The 21583-nt window shown below is 42.8% G+C and overlaps 1 protein-coding gene across 2 annotated transcripts in view; it reads left to right on the forward strand.

Moving 5' to 3' along the window:
• LOC132417834 (zinc finger C4H2 domain-containing protein) overlaps nt 1–16566 on the forward strand; it is a 36008-nt gene extending 19442 nt beyond the window's left edge. Inside the window, exons 2-5 of one of the 2 annotated variants that reach the window (XM_060001658.1) lie at nt 9467–9638; nt 11225–11397; nt 12285–12447; nt 15115–16566. In XM_060001658.1, coding sequence (XP_059857641.1) covers nt 9467–9638; nt 11225–11397; nt 12285–12447; nt 15115–15228 — 622 coding nt within the window. In that variant the 3' untranslated portion in view covers nt 15229–16566. The remainder of the gene's footprint in view (nt 1–9466; nt 9639–11224; nt 11398–12284; nt 12448–15114) is intronic. The other variant, XM_060001659.1, reaches the window with a different exon arrangement.
• The last annotated feature ends 5017 nt before the right edge of the window (nt 16567–21583 follow it).

Raw genomic sequence — 21583 nt, forward strand, 5'->3', positions numbered from 1 at the left:
TGGCCTTTCCTCTGTGCATGTAGAGACAGAGAGGAGGCAACCTCTGGTGTGTCTTCTTCTTCTTCAAAGGGCACCAGTCCAATTGGATTAGGGTCCCACATTTATGACCTCATTTAACCTTAATTACCTCTCTAAAGGCCCCGCTCTAAACACACTCACATTGGGGATTAGGGCTTCAACATATGAATTTTGGAGGGACACGATTCAGTCCATAACGCTCACACTCTCTAGATCTCTCTCTCTCTCTCTCTCTCACACACACACACACACACACACTCTCTTTCCCTCTCCCTCTCCTCCTTCCTCTCCTTTTCTCTCCTTAATATACATCAATAATTTACCATTGAGAAGAGCACATGCAACACAATAAATAGGCATTAAGTAGTTTTGAATGGTTGCCTATGTGGGGCGTAAATGGTGTAGGAAATGGGGATAAAAGGGAAGGAAGGCATAAGGAAGGAAGGAAGAGGAATTACACAACAGAGAGGCCTTATCTACAGAGAAAAAAGAGGGTGAAATTTAAAAATATTTGAAATAATGGCTGAAGACTCTCCAGATTCGTCAAGAGATATACGCCAAGTGATTCAGAGAGGATAGACTCATAGAAATCCACACCAAGACACATCATGGTTAATGTCTGAAAACTAGGGACAAAGAATGCCTTAAACAAGTCAAAGAGAAATTACACCTTACCTATAGGTGAAAATAGTTTGAATGACAGTGAATTTCTCATCAGAAAATATAGAGGCCAGAAGGAAGTGGCACAAGATTTTTCAAGTCCTGAAAGAAGAGAACTATCAACCGCAAATACTACATGTAGCAAAAATATCCATCAAGAATGAGGAATAAATTAAGACATTCTCAGATGAAGAAAACTAAGGGAATCTGTCACCAGCAGATCTACCCTAAAATAATAATAGCTAAAGGAATCTTTCCTAAAAGAAGACAACATGGAATATCAGGAAGGAAGAAAAACCAAGAGAAAGAGTAAAAATATAATTAAAATACATTACATTTTCCTTCTCCTGTTTAGTTTTCTAAATCATTTCTGATGGTGGAAGCAGTAATATGGTTCTCTACAAACATAACTCTTATGTAGGAGAAATATTTCAGATAGTTATATTATAAATGGTGGAGGGTAAAGGGGGCAAAAAGGGAGGTAATGTTTCTACTCTTCACTCACCCTAATAAAAAGATGACACAGAAGACTATGATAAATTATGAAATATAATACCTAGAGCAACCACTGAAAAAACTATAGAAAGAGATACACTTAAAAACAGTATAGGTAAAATGTAATTCCAAAACACATTCAATTAAAGATAGGAAGGCAGCAAAAAGGAAACAGAGAATCGAATAAGAGAGAGATCAAATAGTAAACAAAAATTAAATGATACACTTAAGTTCTAACTTATCAATAAGTACACCGGATATAAATGGCCTAAATATTGCAATCCAAATACTGGTCAGCCAAGATGATTAAAAAATATGACCCGTCTATGTGCTGTCTACAAGAATCTCACTTCAAATGTAAAGATATAGGTATGTTGAAATAATGAAAGAAGATATACCATGGAAACATTAATCCAAGGAAAGCAGGAATGGATATATTAATATCAGATAAAGTAGACTTCAGAGCAAAGAAAATTACTAGGTACAGAGAGGTACATTAGATAATGACAAAAGTGTCAGTCTGCCAAGAAGACCTAGCAGTCCTAAATGGGTATACACCAACAACAGAACTGTAAAATATGAGAGGCAAATCTGACAGAACCAAAGGAAGAAATAGACAAAGCCACAATTATAGCTGGGGTCTTTAACATACGTCTGTCATTTGATGGAACTAGACAGAAAATCAGCAAGGGTATAGAGCTCCACAACACCATCAATGACAGGATCTAATTAACATTTATAGAACATTCCACCCAACAACAGGATATACATACTTTTCAAGTGTCCATGGAACATATACCAATATAGATAGACCATATTCTGGGATACAAAAAAAAATTCTTAACAAATTTAAAAGACAGGGAATACAGTGTGTTCTCTGGCATTAATAAAGTCAAACTAGAAATCAAGAAGTCAGAAAAAATACCAGGAAAAAGGTAATAATAAAAAAAATCTAAAATAACGCATGTTTCAAAGATGAAGTCTCAAGTGAAATAAAAATACATTGAACTGAGTGAAAATGAAACATATCAAAATGAAAAATGAACATATCAAAATGGGATGATGCAGAAGCAGTGGTGAAAGGGAAATTTTTAGCACCAATGTTTACTTTAGAACAGAGGAAATGCCTCTAATTAATAATCTAAGCTCCTACCTCAAGAAACTAGAAAAGAAGAGCAAAATAACACCGAGGCAAGCAGAAAACAGGAAATAATACAGATAAGAGCAGATATTGATGATTAAAAACAGAAAGAAAAGTAGGGAAATCAATGAAACAGAAAGCTTAATGTTTGAAAAAATACATAAAATTGAAAAACCTCTAGCAACCCTAACCAAGAAAAAAGAGAGAAGACACAAATTACAGACATCAGGAATGAAACAGAAAATGTCACTACCAACCCCACAGACTTCAAAAGAATAGCAAAGGAATACTATGAACAATTCTACTCGTGTAAATTAAACAAGTTACATGAAATGGACCGATTCTCAAAAAACACTACCACAACTCACCTGATATAAAATAGATAATTTGAATAACCCTGAAACTATTTAGAAAATTAAATTTGTAAAGTAACAACCCCCAAAACCAGAACCTCCATGCCCATTTGGTTTCACTGGAGAATTCTAACAAATGGTTAAAGAGAATTAACCCTATTTCTTAACAGTCTCTCCAAAAAGCAGAAGTGGAAAGAACACATCTCCATTTATTTTATGAAGCCCTTAATACCCTGAAACAATTTCAGGCAAAGACAATACAAGAAAATTATAAATTAATATCCTTCATGATTGTAGATGTAAAAATCGTTATCAAAGTATTAGCAAATAGAATTCGGCAATATATTAAAAAAGAATTGACACCATGACCAAGAGGGGTTTATTCCAGAGATGCAAGGTTAGTTTGTTATTCAAAAATCAATCAATATTATTTATCATATCAAAAGGCTAAAGAAGAGAAATCGCATGACTATGTCAATTGATACAGATAAAGCACTTGACAAAAGTCGGCACATATTTATGATAAAAATCTCTTTTGAAAACTAGGAATGGGGGTGGGGGGACTTTCTCAACTTGATAAAGTACATCTACAAATACCCTTCAGCTAGCTAACAATACACTTACTTGTCAAAGAATGAATGCTGTCCTACGTAGATCACGAGCAAGGCAAGGATGTCCACTCTCAGCACCGCTGGTCCATATAGCACTAGAGGTTTTAGGCAGGACAATTAGGCAGGAAAGTAAATAAAAGGCGTACAAGATGGAAAGGAAGAAATAAAACTGTTTTCGTTTGCAGATAACATGATTTGTCTATGTAGGGAATCCTGATAAGTCAAAAACAAAACAAAAAACCAAAAAACTCCTACATCTAATACGTGAGTCAGCAAGATTGCAGAATGTAAGATCAGCATTAAAAACAAATAGCAAATATGCATGTGGAAACTATAATTACAAAACATGAAACCACTTACAAGCACTCAGAAACATGAAATACCTAAGTGAAACAAAGATTTAACAAAAGATGCATAGGACTTTTATGCTGAAAACTACAAAATGCTAATAAAACAAATCAAAGGAGATCTAAATAGAGAGAGACACTGTATCCAGGGTTTGGAAGATGAGTCAATATAGTAAAGATGCCAATCCTCCCAAACTGACGTACAAATTTAATAAAATTCCCATCAAAATGCCAGAAAGATTTTTGGTAGATATAGACAAAATTATTCTAAAATTTATATGGCAAGGCAAAAGAACTAGAATGGCCAAAAGTATTTTGAGATATAAAAATAAATGGGAGAAATCACTCTTCCTGATTTCAAAGCTTATTATATAGCTACAGTGATTAAGATTGTGTGATACTGGGCTTCCCTGGTGGCGCAGTGGTTGAGAGTCCGCCTGCCGATGCAGGAGACACGGGTTCGTGCCTCGGTCCGGGAAGATCCCACATGCCGCGGAGCGACTAGGCCCGTGAGCCATGGCCGCTGAGCCTGCGCGTCCCGCAACGGGAGAGGCCACAACAGTGAGAGGCCCGCGTACCACAAAAAAAAAAAAAAAAAAAAAAGATTGTGTGATACTGACAAAGGGACAGACACATAGGTAATTGGAACAAAATTGAGAATCCAGAAATTGACCCACACAGTATGGCCAACTGATTTTTGACAGAGGTGCAAAAGTAATCCGACAAAGGAAGGACAGTCTTTATAGCAAACGGTACTGAAGCAATTGCATATCCATAAGCAAAAAAAAAAAAAAAAAAAAAAAAAAGAATCTCAACCTAAACCTCAAACTCTGTACCAAAGTTAACTCAGAGTGGATTGTAGACATAAATGTAACTATAAAACTTTCTGAAGATAACATAGGAGAAAATTTGCAGACCCTAGAGCTTAGTGAAGACTCTTAGACATGACACCAGAGCATTATCCATAATATATATATATATATATTATGAAGTCCTATATATATATATATATATATATATAGGACTTCATCAAAAAAACAGTTTTAAGTGTTCTGCTAAGGACCTGGTTAAGAGGATGAAAAGGCAAGCTAATAAATGGGAGAAAATATTTGCAAACCTCATATCTGACAAAGCACTCATATCTAGGACACATAAAGAGTTCTCAATACTCAGCCCTGAGTAAACAAACAGTCCAATGGGCCAAAGACATGCACAGACATTTTTTGGAAAAGGACATACAGATGGCAAATAAGTACATGAGAAGATGTTCAGTATCACTAGCCACTAGGGAGATGCAAATTAAGATCACTTTGAGGTATCACCATATACCTTTTAAAACAGTTCAAGCAAAATGGCTGGCTGCATAGAGGAACTAGATCACTCATATATTGTTGGCGGGCATGTGAAACGGTACAGCCGCTCTGGGAAACAGTTTGGCAGTTTCTCAAAAAACTAAGCATGGGGCTTCCCTGGTGGCGCAGTAGTTGGGAGTCCGCCTGCCGATGCAGCGGACGCGGGTTCGTGCCCCGGTCCGGGAGGATCCCGCATGCCGCGGGGCGGCTGGGCCCGTGAGTCATGGCCACTGGGCCTGCGCGTCCGGAGCCTGTGCTCCGCGGCGGGAGAGGCCACAGCAGTGAGAGGCCCGCGTACCGAAAAAAAAAAAAAAAAAAAAAAAAAACACTGAGCATGCAATTACCACACAAACCAGCAATTGCAGTCTTGGTCATTTATCCTAGAGAAATGAAAACTTACGGTCACACTAAAACTCGTAGTTGCATATTCATAGCAGCTTTATTCATAATCGCCAAAAAGTGGAATCAGTCCAGATGTCCTTCAGTGGACATTGTTTAGACTTGTCAGTGCATGGTGATAATAAAGAGCAGACCAACTTTAATTGGTTCTTTTTTTTTTTTATTTCTCTGCACACAATGCACCTCTTTATTTTCCGCACCTGAGGTGGACTGCTCTCACTGCCCGGCCCTTGGTAAACCACTGCTGAGAGGTAACAGTGGTACCGTCAAAGGCTGCAGTGACACCGCTGTCCCTCCACTAAAGCATGGGCCGGGCTCCCCGCCAGCCCCTGAGAAACTGACTTTAGAAATAGCAGTAAATAGAGGCTATTTCTGAACTCCATCTTCATAACCCTGCTTCTTTCTCATAACGAGGAGTCTTAGCCCTTCTGCCCCTTAGTCAGGGTCCCTAGTCCTTGCCATTTCTTGCCACAGTGGACAATAGGAAAAGGCTCCAAAACACCTTGGATTGTGGCCTCCCTGGCCCTCATACCCAAAGGATAAAGCTGCCATTTTGCTGGTGACAGCCTTACTCCTGAAGAAGAGGAAATACCACGGTGCTTTTGAGGAAGCCTTTGTGCCTTTGATTTTCCAGTTCCAGGCAGCACTTTAACTGTGACCCCACCAGGTGAAAACCTTTGGTTTATTTTGACTTAATCTGGGATTGCAGTGTCCCCTGCCCGACAACATGGGGTTGTCTATAAGCAGAATTGGACATGGATGGAGGAGGGAGGATTAGATAAAAGGCACTCATCCAAGCAGGGAAAGATGTACTATGTTGATTTCTATGAAGTGTCAGTGAGAGAGACCTCTCACCCCTGATTTCATTTAGTAGTAGTCGCTAGCATCTTAACTGAATTGATCACAAATTAGGAAGTCTTGGGCCAGCCCTATAAAATGCCATTATTCATACTGACATTACGAGGTGACTTATGTTAATGATTATTATTATAGTCTTAATAAGTGGTAATATACCTTGCTACTCATGCTAGTACATGTGCACACATGCATATGCACACACACACACACACACACACACACATTATACACACATCCTACCCATTGTAGGCTCTTTATAACAAAATTTAAACCACTGTGGTAAAGGAGATAACCATAGCAGAAGAGTTGGGCAGTGTGGGGAGGGATAGGTACTATCATTTGTTGACTGCTCACCACGTGCCACATACTCTGCTTGGGGACTTTACATGTCTTAGCTCATTTAGCCCTCAGCAAAGAACCTGTAAGGTAAGTGCTATTATCATTCCTGTGTTACTGATGAAGAGACCAGGGCTGAGAGAAGTGAAAAGAGATAATCCGATTATGTCACTCCTGCTGCTTAAAGTTCTACAATGATTCCCCCTTCTCCTGAAGATAAAAGTACTCGCTCCTCATCCCAATCTCCAGGTTGTGTTCTGGCAACTTCCCTAGTTTCATCTCAGACAACTCCCACCACACACACACACACACACACACACACACACACACGCACACGCGCACGCACACGCGCACGCACACACACACACACACACCCCACTTGCAGTAGGTGTTCCAGCCACACTGACCTTTTTTCAGTTCCTCTAATGTGCCACATTCTTTTCTGTTCTAGGGCCATTGCAAATAGTATTCTCTCTGCCTGGACTGCTCTCCTCTATGTCTACCTGCTACCCACCATCTACCTCCGACCCATTCTCCAGGTCTTAGCTTAGATGTCACATTCTCAGTTTCTCAGGGGAGCTTCCTGTGACAGCCCCCTTGACTACAGTGCCCCTCAGACTATGTTAGAACCCTTTGGTGTGTCCTTCCATTGCATTCTGCATTTCAACCATATTACTTATCACTTAGTTTTACATGTGTTCAGGGTCTATTTTCCTCATTAGATGAAGATTCCTGTCCACAGGCTGTCCTGTTCTCTGCTCTATCTCTAGCACCTAGTACAGTGGCTGGCACGTGATAAATGTTCCATAAGTATTTGTTGAATGAATGTATCTTCAAGCCTTCTATAATTGGTGCATAATCGGTGCTCAATGAATATAATTAAACTATAAATATAGTTGTTATTCTTATTGTCCAAGGGCAAATAGCTAGTCAGGGGCAGAACCAGGAATCATACCCACGTCTGAATCTAAAGCCCATGTTCCTTTCAAATTATGGCTCTGCCTGCAGAAATGGGTTCTAGGCCTAGCAGTGCCACAAACTGGCTGTATGAGTCAGGGTGAGACACTATATCACTCTGAATCTCAGTTTTCCCATCTGTAAATTGGGGTAGGGCTAGGTGAAGTTTAGACTGCACTGTATGCAATCTAGAGGAAGAGAATAGAAGTCTAGATGGGAGGGGGCTCTAAGTAGTGGATTAACTGACCAGTACAAATCACTATCATCCCTCTGCAAGGCAGTTGAACAGGTATACCGAGAACCCTCAATATGTTTACGCCCCTTAGTCTGGGTAACCCCAGTCAGGCAGTGTGGAGTAGTGGGTGGTGTTAGAGAGCCCTGGGTTCAAATCACAACATCCCATTTACTGCAACTTACCATCCTGAACTCCCAATTTCCTTCTTTACAGATGGGATAATAACACCCATCCTTTTAACCTTTTCTAAGGTAAAAGCAATATAATAACTTGAAAAGAAAATTTTGAATATTGAAAGAAAAATTTCGCCTGTCATCCTACCCACCTTACATAATTCTTTCTGTGGTTCTGTGCCATTGAGGGCCACCTCTTGAGGCAGGAGCCACAGGCAATGCTGAAGAAAGGAGAGAGAATGAACACAGAAGCAGGCTGAGGTCAGAGGCCGGAGGCCAGGGTGTGGAGCAAGAGTAACCATGGGATGGGCTGGGGCAGAGGAGAAAGCCAGCTACTGAGGCAGAATAAAGGAGATGCCTAATCTGAGTAATGGATGATGGCTAGACAGAACCTGAGAACCAGAGAGTAGAGAGTGAGTGGGAGGGCATCAGTGTGCCCTAGAGGGGCTTCCTTCCAAAGTTTTGTGGCTCTTTCACTTAGGCAGGCTTCAGTGGTCTCAAAGATCCTTGAAACTGTACTCTTGCCAATTCCTTTTGTTTAGTCACATGCACGTGTACTTTGAAATTGCAATCCTAGTGTATATACCTTTTCATGGAGTATCTTCAACATTTTCCATGTCACAAGTCTTCATAATGATGCCTTTTAGTGGCTGCCAAATATTCCAATTTTGCCCATAGACCAGAAAGCATATCCCTGTGTATTAACTTTTTGCTTCCTTGACTTATTTCCTTAGAATAAATTGCTAGGTGTGGGATTACTGAGCCAGAGGGTATGCAATTGGGATTTAACAACCAGAAATAGGTTTTATGCTTTCTAGGAAAAGAAATGAGCTGCAGTTCTTCCCGTCTCCTGCCTCTTCTGGAACTGATGAGGGGACCCTATAGAGCTGTGTGGTCCAATATGAGAGCCATTATCCCCATGTGGCTGTTTAAACTTAATTTTAATCAACTGAGTAAAATTAAATAAAATTCAAAATTCAGTTCCTCGGTTGCACTAGCCATATTTTGAATGCTCAGTCGCTTCATGTGCCTAGTGGCTACTGTATTAGAAAGCATAGATACAGAAAATTTCCACCATTGTAGAAAATTTATTGGATAGTGCTGCTCTAGAGTTTCTCAAGAGGTCATGGTTGGCATCTTGGGTGGGAGTTATTTGTGATGTGGGACTTTCCTGTGCATTGAGAGGCTGTTTAGCATTTCTGGCCCATATCCACTAAATGCCAGTAGTGCTCTCCCTTGAATAAATCTAACAGCTAAAACCTGCCCCATGTTTTCAAATGCTCCATCAAGGAACAAAATCATCCCCATTCAAGACCCACTGAGCTTTTAGCTTAGAAGAAAGAATCTCCTGCCTTTGTGGGGACGGCTTCAGGCTGCCTCTGCCTGAAGAGAGGGAAGCTTAGAAAGATGGCTTAACAAGATAGCCCTGGCTCAGAGCCTAACTCTGTACTCCATTTCCTTAACTCTGTACTCCATTTCCCTTTTCCTGCCTTCTCCTGCTGGTCTGTTTCCTCCTTTGGGGGAATGGCAGGAACAAGACCCTGCAGATGGAAAAGATCAAGACCCGTTTGAAGGCTGAGTTTGAGGCCCTTGAATCAGAGGAGAGGCACCTGAAGGAATACAAGCAGGAGATGGACCTCCTGCTACAGGAGAAAATGGCCCATGTGGAGGAACTCCGACTGATCCACGCTGATATCAATGTGGTATGTGGCTGGCTGCCTGAAGCCTATTTCTGGGCCCTTTGAGGAGGAATAGGCAGTGGTGAGTGCTGTGGACTCTCCTTGAGATATGGCTGTGGCCGATTTGGGGGAGTAGGCATCAGGCTATGGTGAAATGGAAGAATCCAGGAGTTCTGAGATCCAGCCCTGGCTCTGTCACTGATCGACTGTATATCACTGGACAAGTTCCTTCTTCTCTCGGGGCCTCATTTTCCTTTTCTGTACCATGAGAGGAATTCAGTCACCTCTGAGGTCTCACTCAGCACTGATGTGCTCTCATTCTGGGAGTCTAGAAGTTGAGAGCTAGCCTTGGGGAAAAGCAGAGCAGGCAGGTGCCTTGGGGATCTAACTTAAATTTAGGGCTCCAAAGCTTCCAACTAAGCCAAACAAACCATCTCTGCCAGCCTACCCAACTGGGGCTCCCTCATTACAGTCTCTCTTTTGGAGACCCTTGGAATGTGGGGAATGAACTGCCTGCTATGGTGATAAGCCCCCCACTTTATAGAGTTATTAAAGCAGAGTCTGAATGATCACCTGTCTGGGCTGCAGTATTGGTGATTCCTTCACCAGGAGGGAGGTTGGAGGTGCTGACCTGTAAGGCCCTTTCCAACCCTTAGAGCCTATGATAATGAGAATTTTTTTTTTAAATCACGTTTGAAGGAGCTAAGTTTCTATTCTTGGGAGACTCATTTCTGTGGCAATATCTACTTCCTGATATTGCCAGGCCTAGGGTCTTAAAGGAAATATGAATGCAATTTGGACAGTAGTTACCTGGGATTGTCTGTGTCACAAGATCACAGGATATCAGGGTCTCATGAGGAGCTGGCAGTTCTGCTGCCAGCTAACTAAGGATAGAGAAATAAACAAGGTATTAGTCACAGAGGGGCTGAAAATCTGGGCCAGTGGATCTCCAACTTGAACATGCCTCCTGAGTCACCTAGAGGGCCTGTTAAAACACAGATTGTTGGACTTCACCGCAGAATTTCTGATTGCTTATATCTGGGGTGGTGCCTGAGAATTTACATTCCTAATGAGTTCCCAGTTGACGCTGATGCTGCTGATCTGGTAACTGCATTTTGGGAACCACTGATCTAGGAGAAAAGCCACTGGTCTGGGAGGCAGAAGCCCTGAGTCTTTATGTAGTCTTTGCTCCTAGGAAGCATTTCTCTGAGGAAGTTACTTCTCTCTGAGTCTCAATTCTCTGATCTGTAAAATGGTGGTGGGGTGCACTACATGAACTCTAAGGGCCATTCCAGCTCTAAGATGCTATATTTGAATAATAACTACCACTAATTGAGCCTTTACTCTGTGTTAGCCCCTGTACTGAGCGCTTATATGAATTCAATCGTTGAATCTTCACCAAGATTATATGAGGTAGGTATGAATGTTACCACCATTATACAGATGAAAAAACTGAGGCTTGACAAGAGTCACATAGAATACATAGTGGGTTGAGGACTTGATCACAGATTGGTTTGGCTCTGGAGCCTGTGCTATTATCCACTCAGCTGTACAGCCTCGCTGAGAATCTTGGAGTCTTTTCTCTGTGCTTGCCTCACTCTGTGTTCCAGATGGAAAACACCATCAAACAGTCTGAGAATGACCTAAACAAGCTGCTAGAGTCTACCCGGCGGCTACATGATGAGTATAAGCCGCTGAAGGAACATGTGGATGCCCTGCGCATGACTCTGGGCCTGCAGAGGCTCCCTGACCTATGTGAAGAGGAGGAGAAGCTCTCCTTGGAGTAAGCTGCCTGCCTCCTGTCCCTGCAACATACACCACAGACACACACACACACACACACACACACACACACACACGTATATATACACACACGTATATATACACACATAAAGCCTGGTCTGAAAGTCAGGGTACCCAGTCCTAGCCCCAGGCCTGTCAGTGGCCGACTCATTGCATGACCTTGGGTAAGTCTCTGTGTTGGGCTGTTAGATGATTAGACTAGAATTACTAGATGGCTTTTAAAGTTCCTTGTGCAATTTTGACAATACAAGACTATGTCTATGACTCTTTGTGTGTGTATGTGTCTGTGACTCTTAAGAGGTCACTTTCCAAGTCAAGGTCTAGAAGGGGTGTCCAGAAACCTTGAACACACAGAAGGGTGAGCTTTCATGGCCTCCAGGGGCTAGCCTGGAACTTTATCTTAAGACCCAGAGTTAAGAACTAGGCTTACTTTACAGAGACACAGAGCTCATTTCAGTAGAAGGAATACAAGGGAACATACTTCCTTAAGGTAGAGCAGGCTGCCTGTGGAAGTGGTGAGCTTCTTATTCCTAGAGGTATGCCAGCAGAGGCCTGAGAACACTTAATAGGAATACTGCAAAGGAACATGGGATGGAGGGCAGACAAATGCCCTTTGAGGACTTGGCTAGCTTTGGGATTTTTTAAATTTTTCTGGGCCTGTCAGAGCCAAGGAGCAGGAGGAGTACCCTTCCCAACACACAGTGGGCCTGGTACCCAGGGAAAAGAGCCTTGGGCTGGAGAGGGTGCAGGAACTTCCTACAGTGAGCCACAGCCTAACCCCCTTCGTTCTGTAGCATGGAGTCCTTAAGAGGGGCAAGGTTCTCCTTGCTTTCAGAATGATCCAGCTAATGTCTCTCATCTCCAAAGTTACTTTGAGAAGCAGAAAGCAGAGTGGCAGACGGAGCCTCAGGAGCCCCCAATCCCTGAATCCTTGGCCGCCGCAGCCGCTGCCGCCCAACAACTCCAAGTGGCTAGGAAGCAGGACACTCGGCAGACAGCCACCTTCAGGCAGCAGCCCCCACCTATGAAGGTGAGTGAGCTGGGTATGGACTGTGGAGGAAGCAAGGTATCCTCAAGCCGCCCCATGGAAGGTTGGGTCTGGGGCTTTGGCCTTACTTATTTGGGGTCTTCCTAAAACAGCCTTCGCTTGGGACACAGAGGAAGGGGTGGTGTGTATGTGTGCTATAGTAGAGCCACTGGTCTTGTTGCCTCATATTCCCAGAGAGGTTAGAATGCAGGGAGATTGGCAGGCTCTGCTAAAGTATAATTTTCAGAAAGTTAGAAACGTGACTCGGACAAATATATAGTGAATGTGTGTCATTAACAAGGGAGCCAGCAGCATCACAAAGCTGGTTCCAGAAGCATTAGAGGAACGGATAATTATATAGTCAAGAAAAGAAAGGAATGCCAAAATAAGTTTGCAATGTTAAATCCAGAACTGGTTAATGTCCTACAGGAAAATAATGTCCTACAGGTTAATGTCCTACAGGAAAATAAAACTGTAATCTTTAGGATTACCTTTTCTTTGTAACAAAAATAATTTGCATCTCTACTGGGCAAAAGCCATTTGTGCCTTATCAACATTAAGTCACAGCATCTGGGCCCTGATCAATAGTAAATAGTCAAATAGTATACTATTTAATGGAAAAGTATTTATAGCCAGTGGAACAGAATAGAGAGCCCAGAAATAAACCCACTCACCTACGTTCAATTAATCTTCGACAAAGGAGGCAAGAATATACAGTGGAGACAAGAAAGTCTCTTCAGCAAGTGGTATTGGGAAAGCTGGACAGCTGCATGTAAATCAATGAAGTTAGAACACTCCCTCACACCATACTCAAAAGTAAGCTCAAAACAGCTTAAAGACTTAAATGTAAGACATGATACCATACAACTCCTAGAAGAGAACACAGGCAAAACATTCTCTGACATAAATTGTACCAGTGTTTTCTTAGGTCAGTCTCCCAAGGCAATAGAAATAAAAGCAAAAGTAAACAAATGGGACCTATTCAAATTTATAAGCTTTTGCACAGCAAAGGAAACCATAAACAAAAATGAAAAGCCAGCCTAAGGAATGGGAGGAAATATTTGCAAATGATGCGACCAACAGGGACTTAGTTCCCAAAATATAAACACAGCTCATACAACTCAATAACACAAAAACAAACAATCCCATCAAAGAATGGGCAGAGGACCTCAATAGACATTTCTCCAAAGAAGACATACAGATGGCCAATAGGCACATGAACAGATGCTCAGCATCACTAATTGTTGGAGAAATGCAAATCAAAACTACAATGAGGTATCACCTCACACCGGTCAGAATGGCCATCATTAAAAATTCTACAAATAACAAATGCTGGAGAGGGTGTGGAGAAAAGGGAACCCTCCTACACTGTTGGCAGGAATGTAAATTGGTGCAGCCACTACGGAGAACAGTATGGAAGTTACCATATGATCCTGCAATCCCACTCCTAGGCACATATCCAAGGGAAAACTCTAATTCAAAAAGGTACATGCACCCCAATGTTCATAGCAGTACTATTTACAATAGCCAAGACATGGAAGCAACCTAAATGTCCATCGACAGATGAACGGATAAAGATGATGTGGTACATATATACAATGGAATACTACTCAGCCATTAAAAAGAATGAAATAATGCCATTTGCAGCAACATGCATGGACCTAGAGATTATCATACTAAGTGAAGTAAGTCAGACCGAGAAAGACAAATACCATATGATATCATTTATATGTGAAATATAAAATATGATACAAATGAACTTATTTACAAAACAGAAACAGACTCACAGACATAGAAAACAAACTTATGGTTACCAAAGGGGAAAGGGGGTGGGACAGGGGTAAATTAGGCTTTTGGGATTAGCAGATACAGACTACTATGTATAAAATAGATAAACAACAGGGTCCTACTGTATAGCACAGGGAACTATATTCAATATCCTGTAATAAACCATAACAGAAAAGAATATCTATCTATCTATCTATCTATCTATCTATCTATCTATCTATCATCTATATCATTTTGCTGTATACCAGAAGCTAACACAACATTTTAAATCAACTATACTTCAATTTTTTAAATAAGTAGTAAATAGTCAAACAAAGAGACATTCTCCTAGGGCAAGGGTCAGCAAACCAGAACCCATAGGCCAAGTGTGACCTGCTCTCTGTTTTTGTAAATAAAGTTTTATTGGCCCCCACACATGCCTGCTTGTTTATGTATTGTCTATAGCTTCTTTTATGTAAGGCAGTTAGAGCTGAGTAGTTGCAACTAAAATCATATGACCTGAAAAGAAAGTCCAAAATATTTACTATCTTGGCCTTTACAGAAAAAGTTTATTGATACCTGTCCTAGAGAATTAAATAATCCTTGAGTGAGTGAGCCTGTTAGACCATGCTCCAGTATAATGCTTAATGAATATGCAATTCACATTTTGCCTTATTGCCAAATTTTGGATATTTTTCCTCAGTACCCCTCTTTGACTCTCACTCCCTTATATCCTTTGCATCCCTTACATCCAGCACAGATCTTGCTACTTGGGACTCACTGCTTGGGTCTTGCTCCTTCCTGTTGGGAAATCGCAATTGCTTGTGGGGGCCCCTGGGAAAGATGAGCCATGGCCTAGAAGAATCTGACCACTAACTTGCTTTGTCTTGTGCCCCCCACCAGGCCTGCTTGTCATGTCACCAACAAATTCACCGGAATGCACCTATATGCCCTCTGTGCAAAGCCAAGAGTCGGTCCAGGAACCCCAAAAAGCCAAAACGGAAGCAGGATGAATGAAAAGAGGGAGAACACTTAGAGCTCTGCTGCTCATAACCCCTCCCCTTGGCCAGAGTGATTGATGTCTCCATGTGAAACAACCCTTCCCCACCTCTACAAAGTCTCCTATTTAATGTGATGGAAGCACAACCCCTCTCTCACTTTGCTCTTATTTCTTTTTGCTCTTGGAGTTTCTGGTTTAGGAAGAGATGTGGTTCAGGTGCTAATGACAGTTGTGTCTAAAGATCCCTTCTCTCTCACCCACATTTCAACCCCTGCCCTTGTTTGGAGCTAAGGGAAGGGCGGAAGTCCCAGATGTGATTCTCTGTCTCTTGTGCCTGAGGCCTGGGGCCTAAGGCCTGAGGGCCTGGGGAGACCCATATCTTGTTTCAGGTGAAGGCTCCAGTGTGCCCCCTCCCTGTACCTTTGCCTTAGGCTCTGAAGGGACAACAAGTCTTCTTGCTGGACTTTTCAATAGGCTTGGTGCATTTATCTGCCCCACCCGCAACCTCATCTCATCCTCAAGGCCCGGAGGTAGCTTGGACAAGCTCTCCTTTTTCATATTCATTTGGGAGGCCTGGCTGTTATTATTGAGCTCACCACCCCACCACCTGGCAGTTTCCCAGATATATTAAAGTTCTCAGGTACCAGGCTATGTGTCTGGGGATCCTAAAATCTGTGGGCTTTTCTCCCATAATAAACCCTAGCTTTTGAAAATCAGTAGCAGATGTTCCCCACAGTGAAATCAGGGAGCCAGACCCACTCCACAAGTCCTGCCTAACTCGTTGCCTAAGTCATTGGTCTGAGGGTTCTGCTATCGGGGCTGCCTTAGGCTGGAGAGGCCCCAGGCTGACATTTGTGTCGACTTTTGTTCAAAACCATTACTCTGGCACTTACTCAAATGGTATATCTTAGAGGTCAGAGTAGTGGGTTGAGATTCAAGTGAATGCCAATCACTTTACACATGCAGGTAGGTGGGATTTCTACTCCAGTCTCTCTTCTCTAAGGCAACCTCAGCTCAGGCCAGCTTTTGGCCACCCCTTTTTCTGTGGATTGTGTAGGTGGATTTCCCTCTCAAAAGAAAAGGCACCAGGCTCCCCAAGCCCTACAGCTCTTCCCTCCTCCAAAGCCACATCTCTAGTCAAGTCACTCTCAAACTTAAGGGACAGGGATTGGGGCTGGCTGACTGAAAAAGTGTTAGCTCCTGGCTGGGGAGGGGGGATATTTTTCCTTCCTTTCTTAGCTGTAGTTTTAAGTTGCCACAGCGTCTGTGTGTTCATAATATATAAAAGGTTCCTCTTCTCTTTGAAAGTAAGAGCGTTATGTCTGTACAAATCCTTTTAAATAAACATTTGTTCATTGGAGTAAATGCTGACTCAGTGCCTACAAGTACCAGGTAACAGAAAAGATGTAATGCCCTTTCCCCTTCTGGGTAGCTCTTCTTTACTCTTATTCACTCACTCCACCCTACAAGTGAGAAAACCAGGCACACCACCGCATAATAATTTACCCTATTTTTATAATAATTTCCATGTACTCAGTGCCTACTCTGTGTCAAGTCTCTATGTAAGATGCTTTATATAGATGATTGTATTTGGTTTTCAAAACAACCTTTCAAGCTAAGTATTCTTATTGCCATTTTCCAAAAATGTAAACTGAAGCTCAGAGAAGTTAAATAACTTGTGCAGAGTTAAACAGACAGATAGTAAGAGAAGTATCAGGATTTGAACACAGATTTGTCTGGTACCAGAGTCCATTTTTTTTCCTACTTTTTCTCCATGATCACTTTTTTAAGCTTTTCTCCCATTTGGGATGGCTTGATCACAGGAGTAGGTGAAATAACTCTGAACTAGAAATCAGGGACTAGGAATTCAGTGACTGATGCAGGAATGTAAAGGCCTGTTCCCCTATGAGGATACAATAGGGAACAACTCCAAAGGGTCATCCCAGCTTCAGAGCTCCCCATGGGTGGACTGTGGTTTCCGTTAAGACTGAGTTGCAGTTCAATAGCTCCCTCTGTCCAATCCTGCCTCCTTCTCTTCCCTTTTCTTCTACAAGTGTTGATCCCAAGGGCACCCTAATTAATATCCTGAACATTAAACAGTCCCAATGCTTTCCAGAAACACAACAGTTGACAGAAACTTCTCTGTGCTTCAGTGTCCTCATCTGGGAAAATAACAGTACCTACTTCTGGCACTGTTGTGAGCAATGCCAGGCATATAGTAAGCACTCAATGCCAGGCATGTAGTAAGTACTTCTACCCCTTGTGCCTCTGGCACCAGGTAGATTGGATGAGCGGTCAAAAGAAACACTATTTGTCTTAGCTGACATTACTCTACCACCCCAGATTTTGTTCAGCTACAAGTCTGCTTTTAAGGTGGCCTAGACTCACTCTGGGCAAAGGGAGGACACTCAGCTGTGTAACTTGGAGTACACCTTAACCTGTATAGCTCTCAGCAGGTCCCCGTAAAGTATAGGAGAAGTGGTCATTGCTTTGCATCTTTGGCACACTGGAGGTCAGATCTGTCAATTCAGTTGCAGCACAACTAGCCAGGTCAGCTGTTTCCCAGGGAACACCTCTGAATGGAAAGGGAACAATCAAATGTTGAGTACCTATACCTGCCAGCCACTGGGTGGGGTGCTACCATCTCATTTAATTTTTCTGGTTCAGCTATCTGTTGTGAAACAAACCACCCAAAAACTTAGTGGCTTAAAACAGCCACCATTTGTTTGCTCGTGATTCTGCAATTTGAGCAGGACTTGCTGGGAATGGCTTATTTCTATTCCATGTGGTGTTGCCTCAGACAGCTTGGCTGGGGCTGAAGGACCCAAGATGTGTGCTCCCTCATATCTGATACCTCAGCTGTGGTGGCTGAAACAGCTGTGGGCTGGCTGGGCCTCCCACCTCCCTTTGTAGTATTTTACTCTCCAGGGCCTTTCTTTCTCCATTGGGCCTCTCTCTCCAAGTAGAATAGTGAGACATTTTTTTTTTATGTGGCAGCAGTCTTCCCAGAGGGTGAAAACAAAAGCTGCAAGGCCTTTTGTGGCATAAGACCAGATGTCAAACAGCAAAACTGCTGCTGTACTCTATTGGTCAAAGCAAGTCACAGAGCCAGCCCAGATTTAAGGAGTGGGGAAAAGAGACTCCGCCTCTTGATGGGAGGAGCTGCATGTATGCCAGAGATGGGGGCAATTCTTGGTCGTATTTGCAGACAACCTACCACATCATCCAACAGAAACCTTACAAGGAAGGCATTATGCGTGTCCATTTTTACAGATGATAAAACTGAGGCTCAAAAAGGGTAAAATAGTTGCCCAACAAAGCACTAGGAAGGGGCAGAGCCAGGAGGCAAAGCTAGGTCTGTCTGCCTTTAAAGCCTGTGTTTCTTCTGCCTAAGAGCAGTTCTTCAGATAAGTCTGAGACCTGGTTAGAGGAGACTAAAGAAAGGAAGAGAAGGAACAAAATAGAGTAAAAGACGAAGACGAGGCAGGTGAAGGAGAGAGAGATGAAGGAGGAGGAGGAGAGTAAGGGAAGTTATTTGTTATATTGGTAAGATGCTGTAAAGCACCTTCTTCAACATTCTCATTTAATGCTCACATTAATAGCCCTGTACTGTTAGTAGTATTACATTTTATAAATGAGACCCAGAGAGGGGAACTGACTTACCCAAGGTCATTTAGCAGGTTAAGAGCAAAGCCACAACTAGAACCCAGGCCTTCCAATCTGGGAATAACCCGGTTTGGGGCTCTCTTTACACGTTTGACACAGTGGGGATGATTGTATACCTGCTTTGTGACAGATGGGTCGCTTTTACACTGAGGATAGGTGCTCACTCCACAGGGGAAGGCCAGGCAATTTTAGCAATTCTGCTCTTAAGTCCAGTTCCCTGTTACTATTATGCCCCCAGCTTTCCCATAGCGATTATCAGCATCTTTGCAATGATCAACATCTCCCAAGGTGAACTCTGGGAAGGCTGTTAACTCAGGGCCAGGTGCCCTTAGGTTAGGTACTTAACCTCTCTGGGGCTCCAATATCTCATATGTGAGGTAGGAATAGTAGTAGTCCTCTCCTCATGGCATTGTTGTGAAGATTAAATGAGCTAATAATATATGTAAAGTGCCTAGAACAACACTTGAGAAGCATTCTGTAAATGATAGCTATGAGGAAGAAAATGATAATGATTATGACTGGCTTCCTGAGAGGCCAAAGATGATGAGGAGGAGGAGGAGGAGGAGGGGGAGGAGGAGGAGGAGGAGGAAGAAGAGAAAGGGAAGGGAAGGGGAGGAGAAGAGTGGGGGAGAAAAGGGAAGAGGAGGCAGGGTGCAATAGGGAAGGGATTGCCCCCATGTAAGGCCTCCCTCAGAGGGAGAGTTGATAGCTAAGAGTCATGGTTCCTTTCCTGGAGCTTGATGAGATTCCGAGGCTCTGCTGCCACTTGCCACTGAGTCTGTTTCATAGCTATAAAAAGACACGGGCCCCTCATGGTAACTAGGCAGAAGCCCCTCTTTTCACCACATTCTTTTCTGCTATGGCTGAGGAAAGACCATCCCTAAACAAGAATCCCCCATAAGTGGTCTAGGCTCATGTGCACTTCAGTGGTTTCTGTACTGTGCAGTACAGGGAAATGACACTGACCCAGGAATGAGTCATTCCTGGGTTCAAATCCCCAATCTTTTATTTATTAGCAGTGCATTCTTGAGGAAGTTATCAAACTTTTCCAACCTCCAGTTTCCTCATCTGTAAACTGGAGATAATACCTACTGTGTGGGGTTGCAGTGAAAGATTTAAAAACAAAGAAGGTGAGGGTGACCATTCACTGGATGTCCAGAATTTAGTGGGCGCTGTGGGAGGCAGCATAGTGTAGTGGCTAAGAGCGTGGATACCAAAGCCAGAGAGTCTGGATTCAACTCTCAGCAATGCCATTTGCTGACCGTGTGACCTTCAGGGAGCTCATTAACTTCTTGAAACCTCATCTGTACAATGGGGGTAATAACAGAATTTACCTCATTGGATTGTTACTAGGATTAAATGAGATAAGATTTATGAGTTGCACATAGAAAGCATTATCTGAGTGTTTCATAAAGTAAACAAATCAAATCTTCCTACCAACACTCAGTGTCATCAACTTAGAGATGAGAAAATTTAAGCTGGTAGAAGTCAACTGCCTTCAAATTTGGGTCTATCTGACTCCACTAAACCTCAAAAATGCTTGGAAGAGTGTAGTGATGTCTACAATTTATTTTGAAATGCATCAAAACTTAGGTGGATTGGTGGATGGATAGAAGAATAGACATGTGATAAAAGAAGTCCAGTAAAATGCTAATTGTAGGATCTAGGTGCGGGCATATGGGTGCTACCTGTAAAATTTGCTGTATATGTAATTTTTTTTCATAATAAAATATCGGGGCCATAATACATCTACCTGATAATGTTATTTCTCTGCCTAGAAGCCTTGGTTTGTTCCCCAGCACTCCCACTTTCTAATTTGACCTCTTGTATAATCAGCATAGCTCTCACTGACCACCCACCCCCGCCCCCACCATGTGGAATTGGCAGAGCACCGAGCACCGCGTAGAACAGATGATAATGGAGAGAGAGGGAGAGACAGCTCTGCGTTCCTACTTAGGGTGACCAACTTGTCCCAGTTTGCCCAGGACTGCTCTGGTTTTAAAACTGAAAGTCCTACATCCTGGGAAATCCCTCAGTCCTAGGCCCAGCTGTACTGTGAGCCTTCTTTCTTTCTGGTAGTGTTAAGGGCAGCTGTCACCTGTTGTTTCTAATCCACGTCATAGCATGCTCAGGGGCTCTGGGCAGACAGTTTCAGATCTGGCCCTGACCCACTTACCCTGCCATCTGGGCAGATGCTGCCCCCTGCTGGTGATGGGGTGAACCTGTTACGGAACCTCCCACCACATTGCTGTGCACACCCAGTGCAGAGGCAGTCAATGCCTCCGCCGTTCTCCTCCACACATCACCTTAGTCCTAGCCGTCTGAGCTTGAAATTCCATAACCCTGACAACTCCAAGGGCCTGAGACACTGTCCGTGATCTCTGGGTCCTACTGCCAACCCTGACTCCAGACATTCTTCCACATCCTGACCAAGTAACCACATTGCCCACCAGGAGACCTCTGGGTTCCATCCAGAAAGCAGAGGGGATGCCTCCACAGCAGGAAGGTGGTTATATTCATCCAAAAGGAGCAAGGAACAGATGTCCATACATGGCAGCACCAGGAAAAAGTGAAGAGTCAGCATAGGGGGTCCCCAAGAATACAAATGGCTGTTTATGGGTTCCCAAGAGAAAAGTGCAGAGAAGTGCACTCCTTCTGCCTAATGCTACTCTGGCAGGGCACCATATCCCTTAAAAAACATGGATT

This window comes from Delphinus delphis, chromosome X, assembly GCF_949987515.2.
Source record: "Delphinus delphis chromosome X, mDelDel1.2, whole genome shotgun sequence".
NCBI lineage: Eukaryota > Metazoa > Chordata > Mammalia > Artiodactyla > Delphinidae > Delphinus > Delphinus delphis.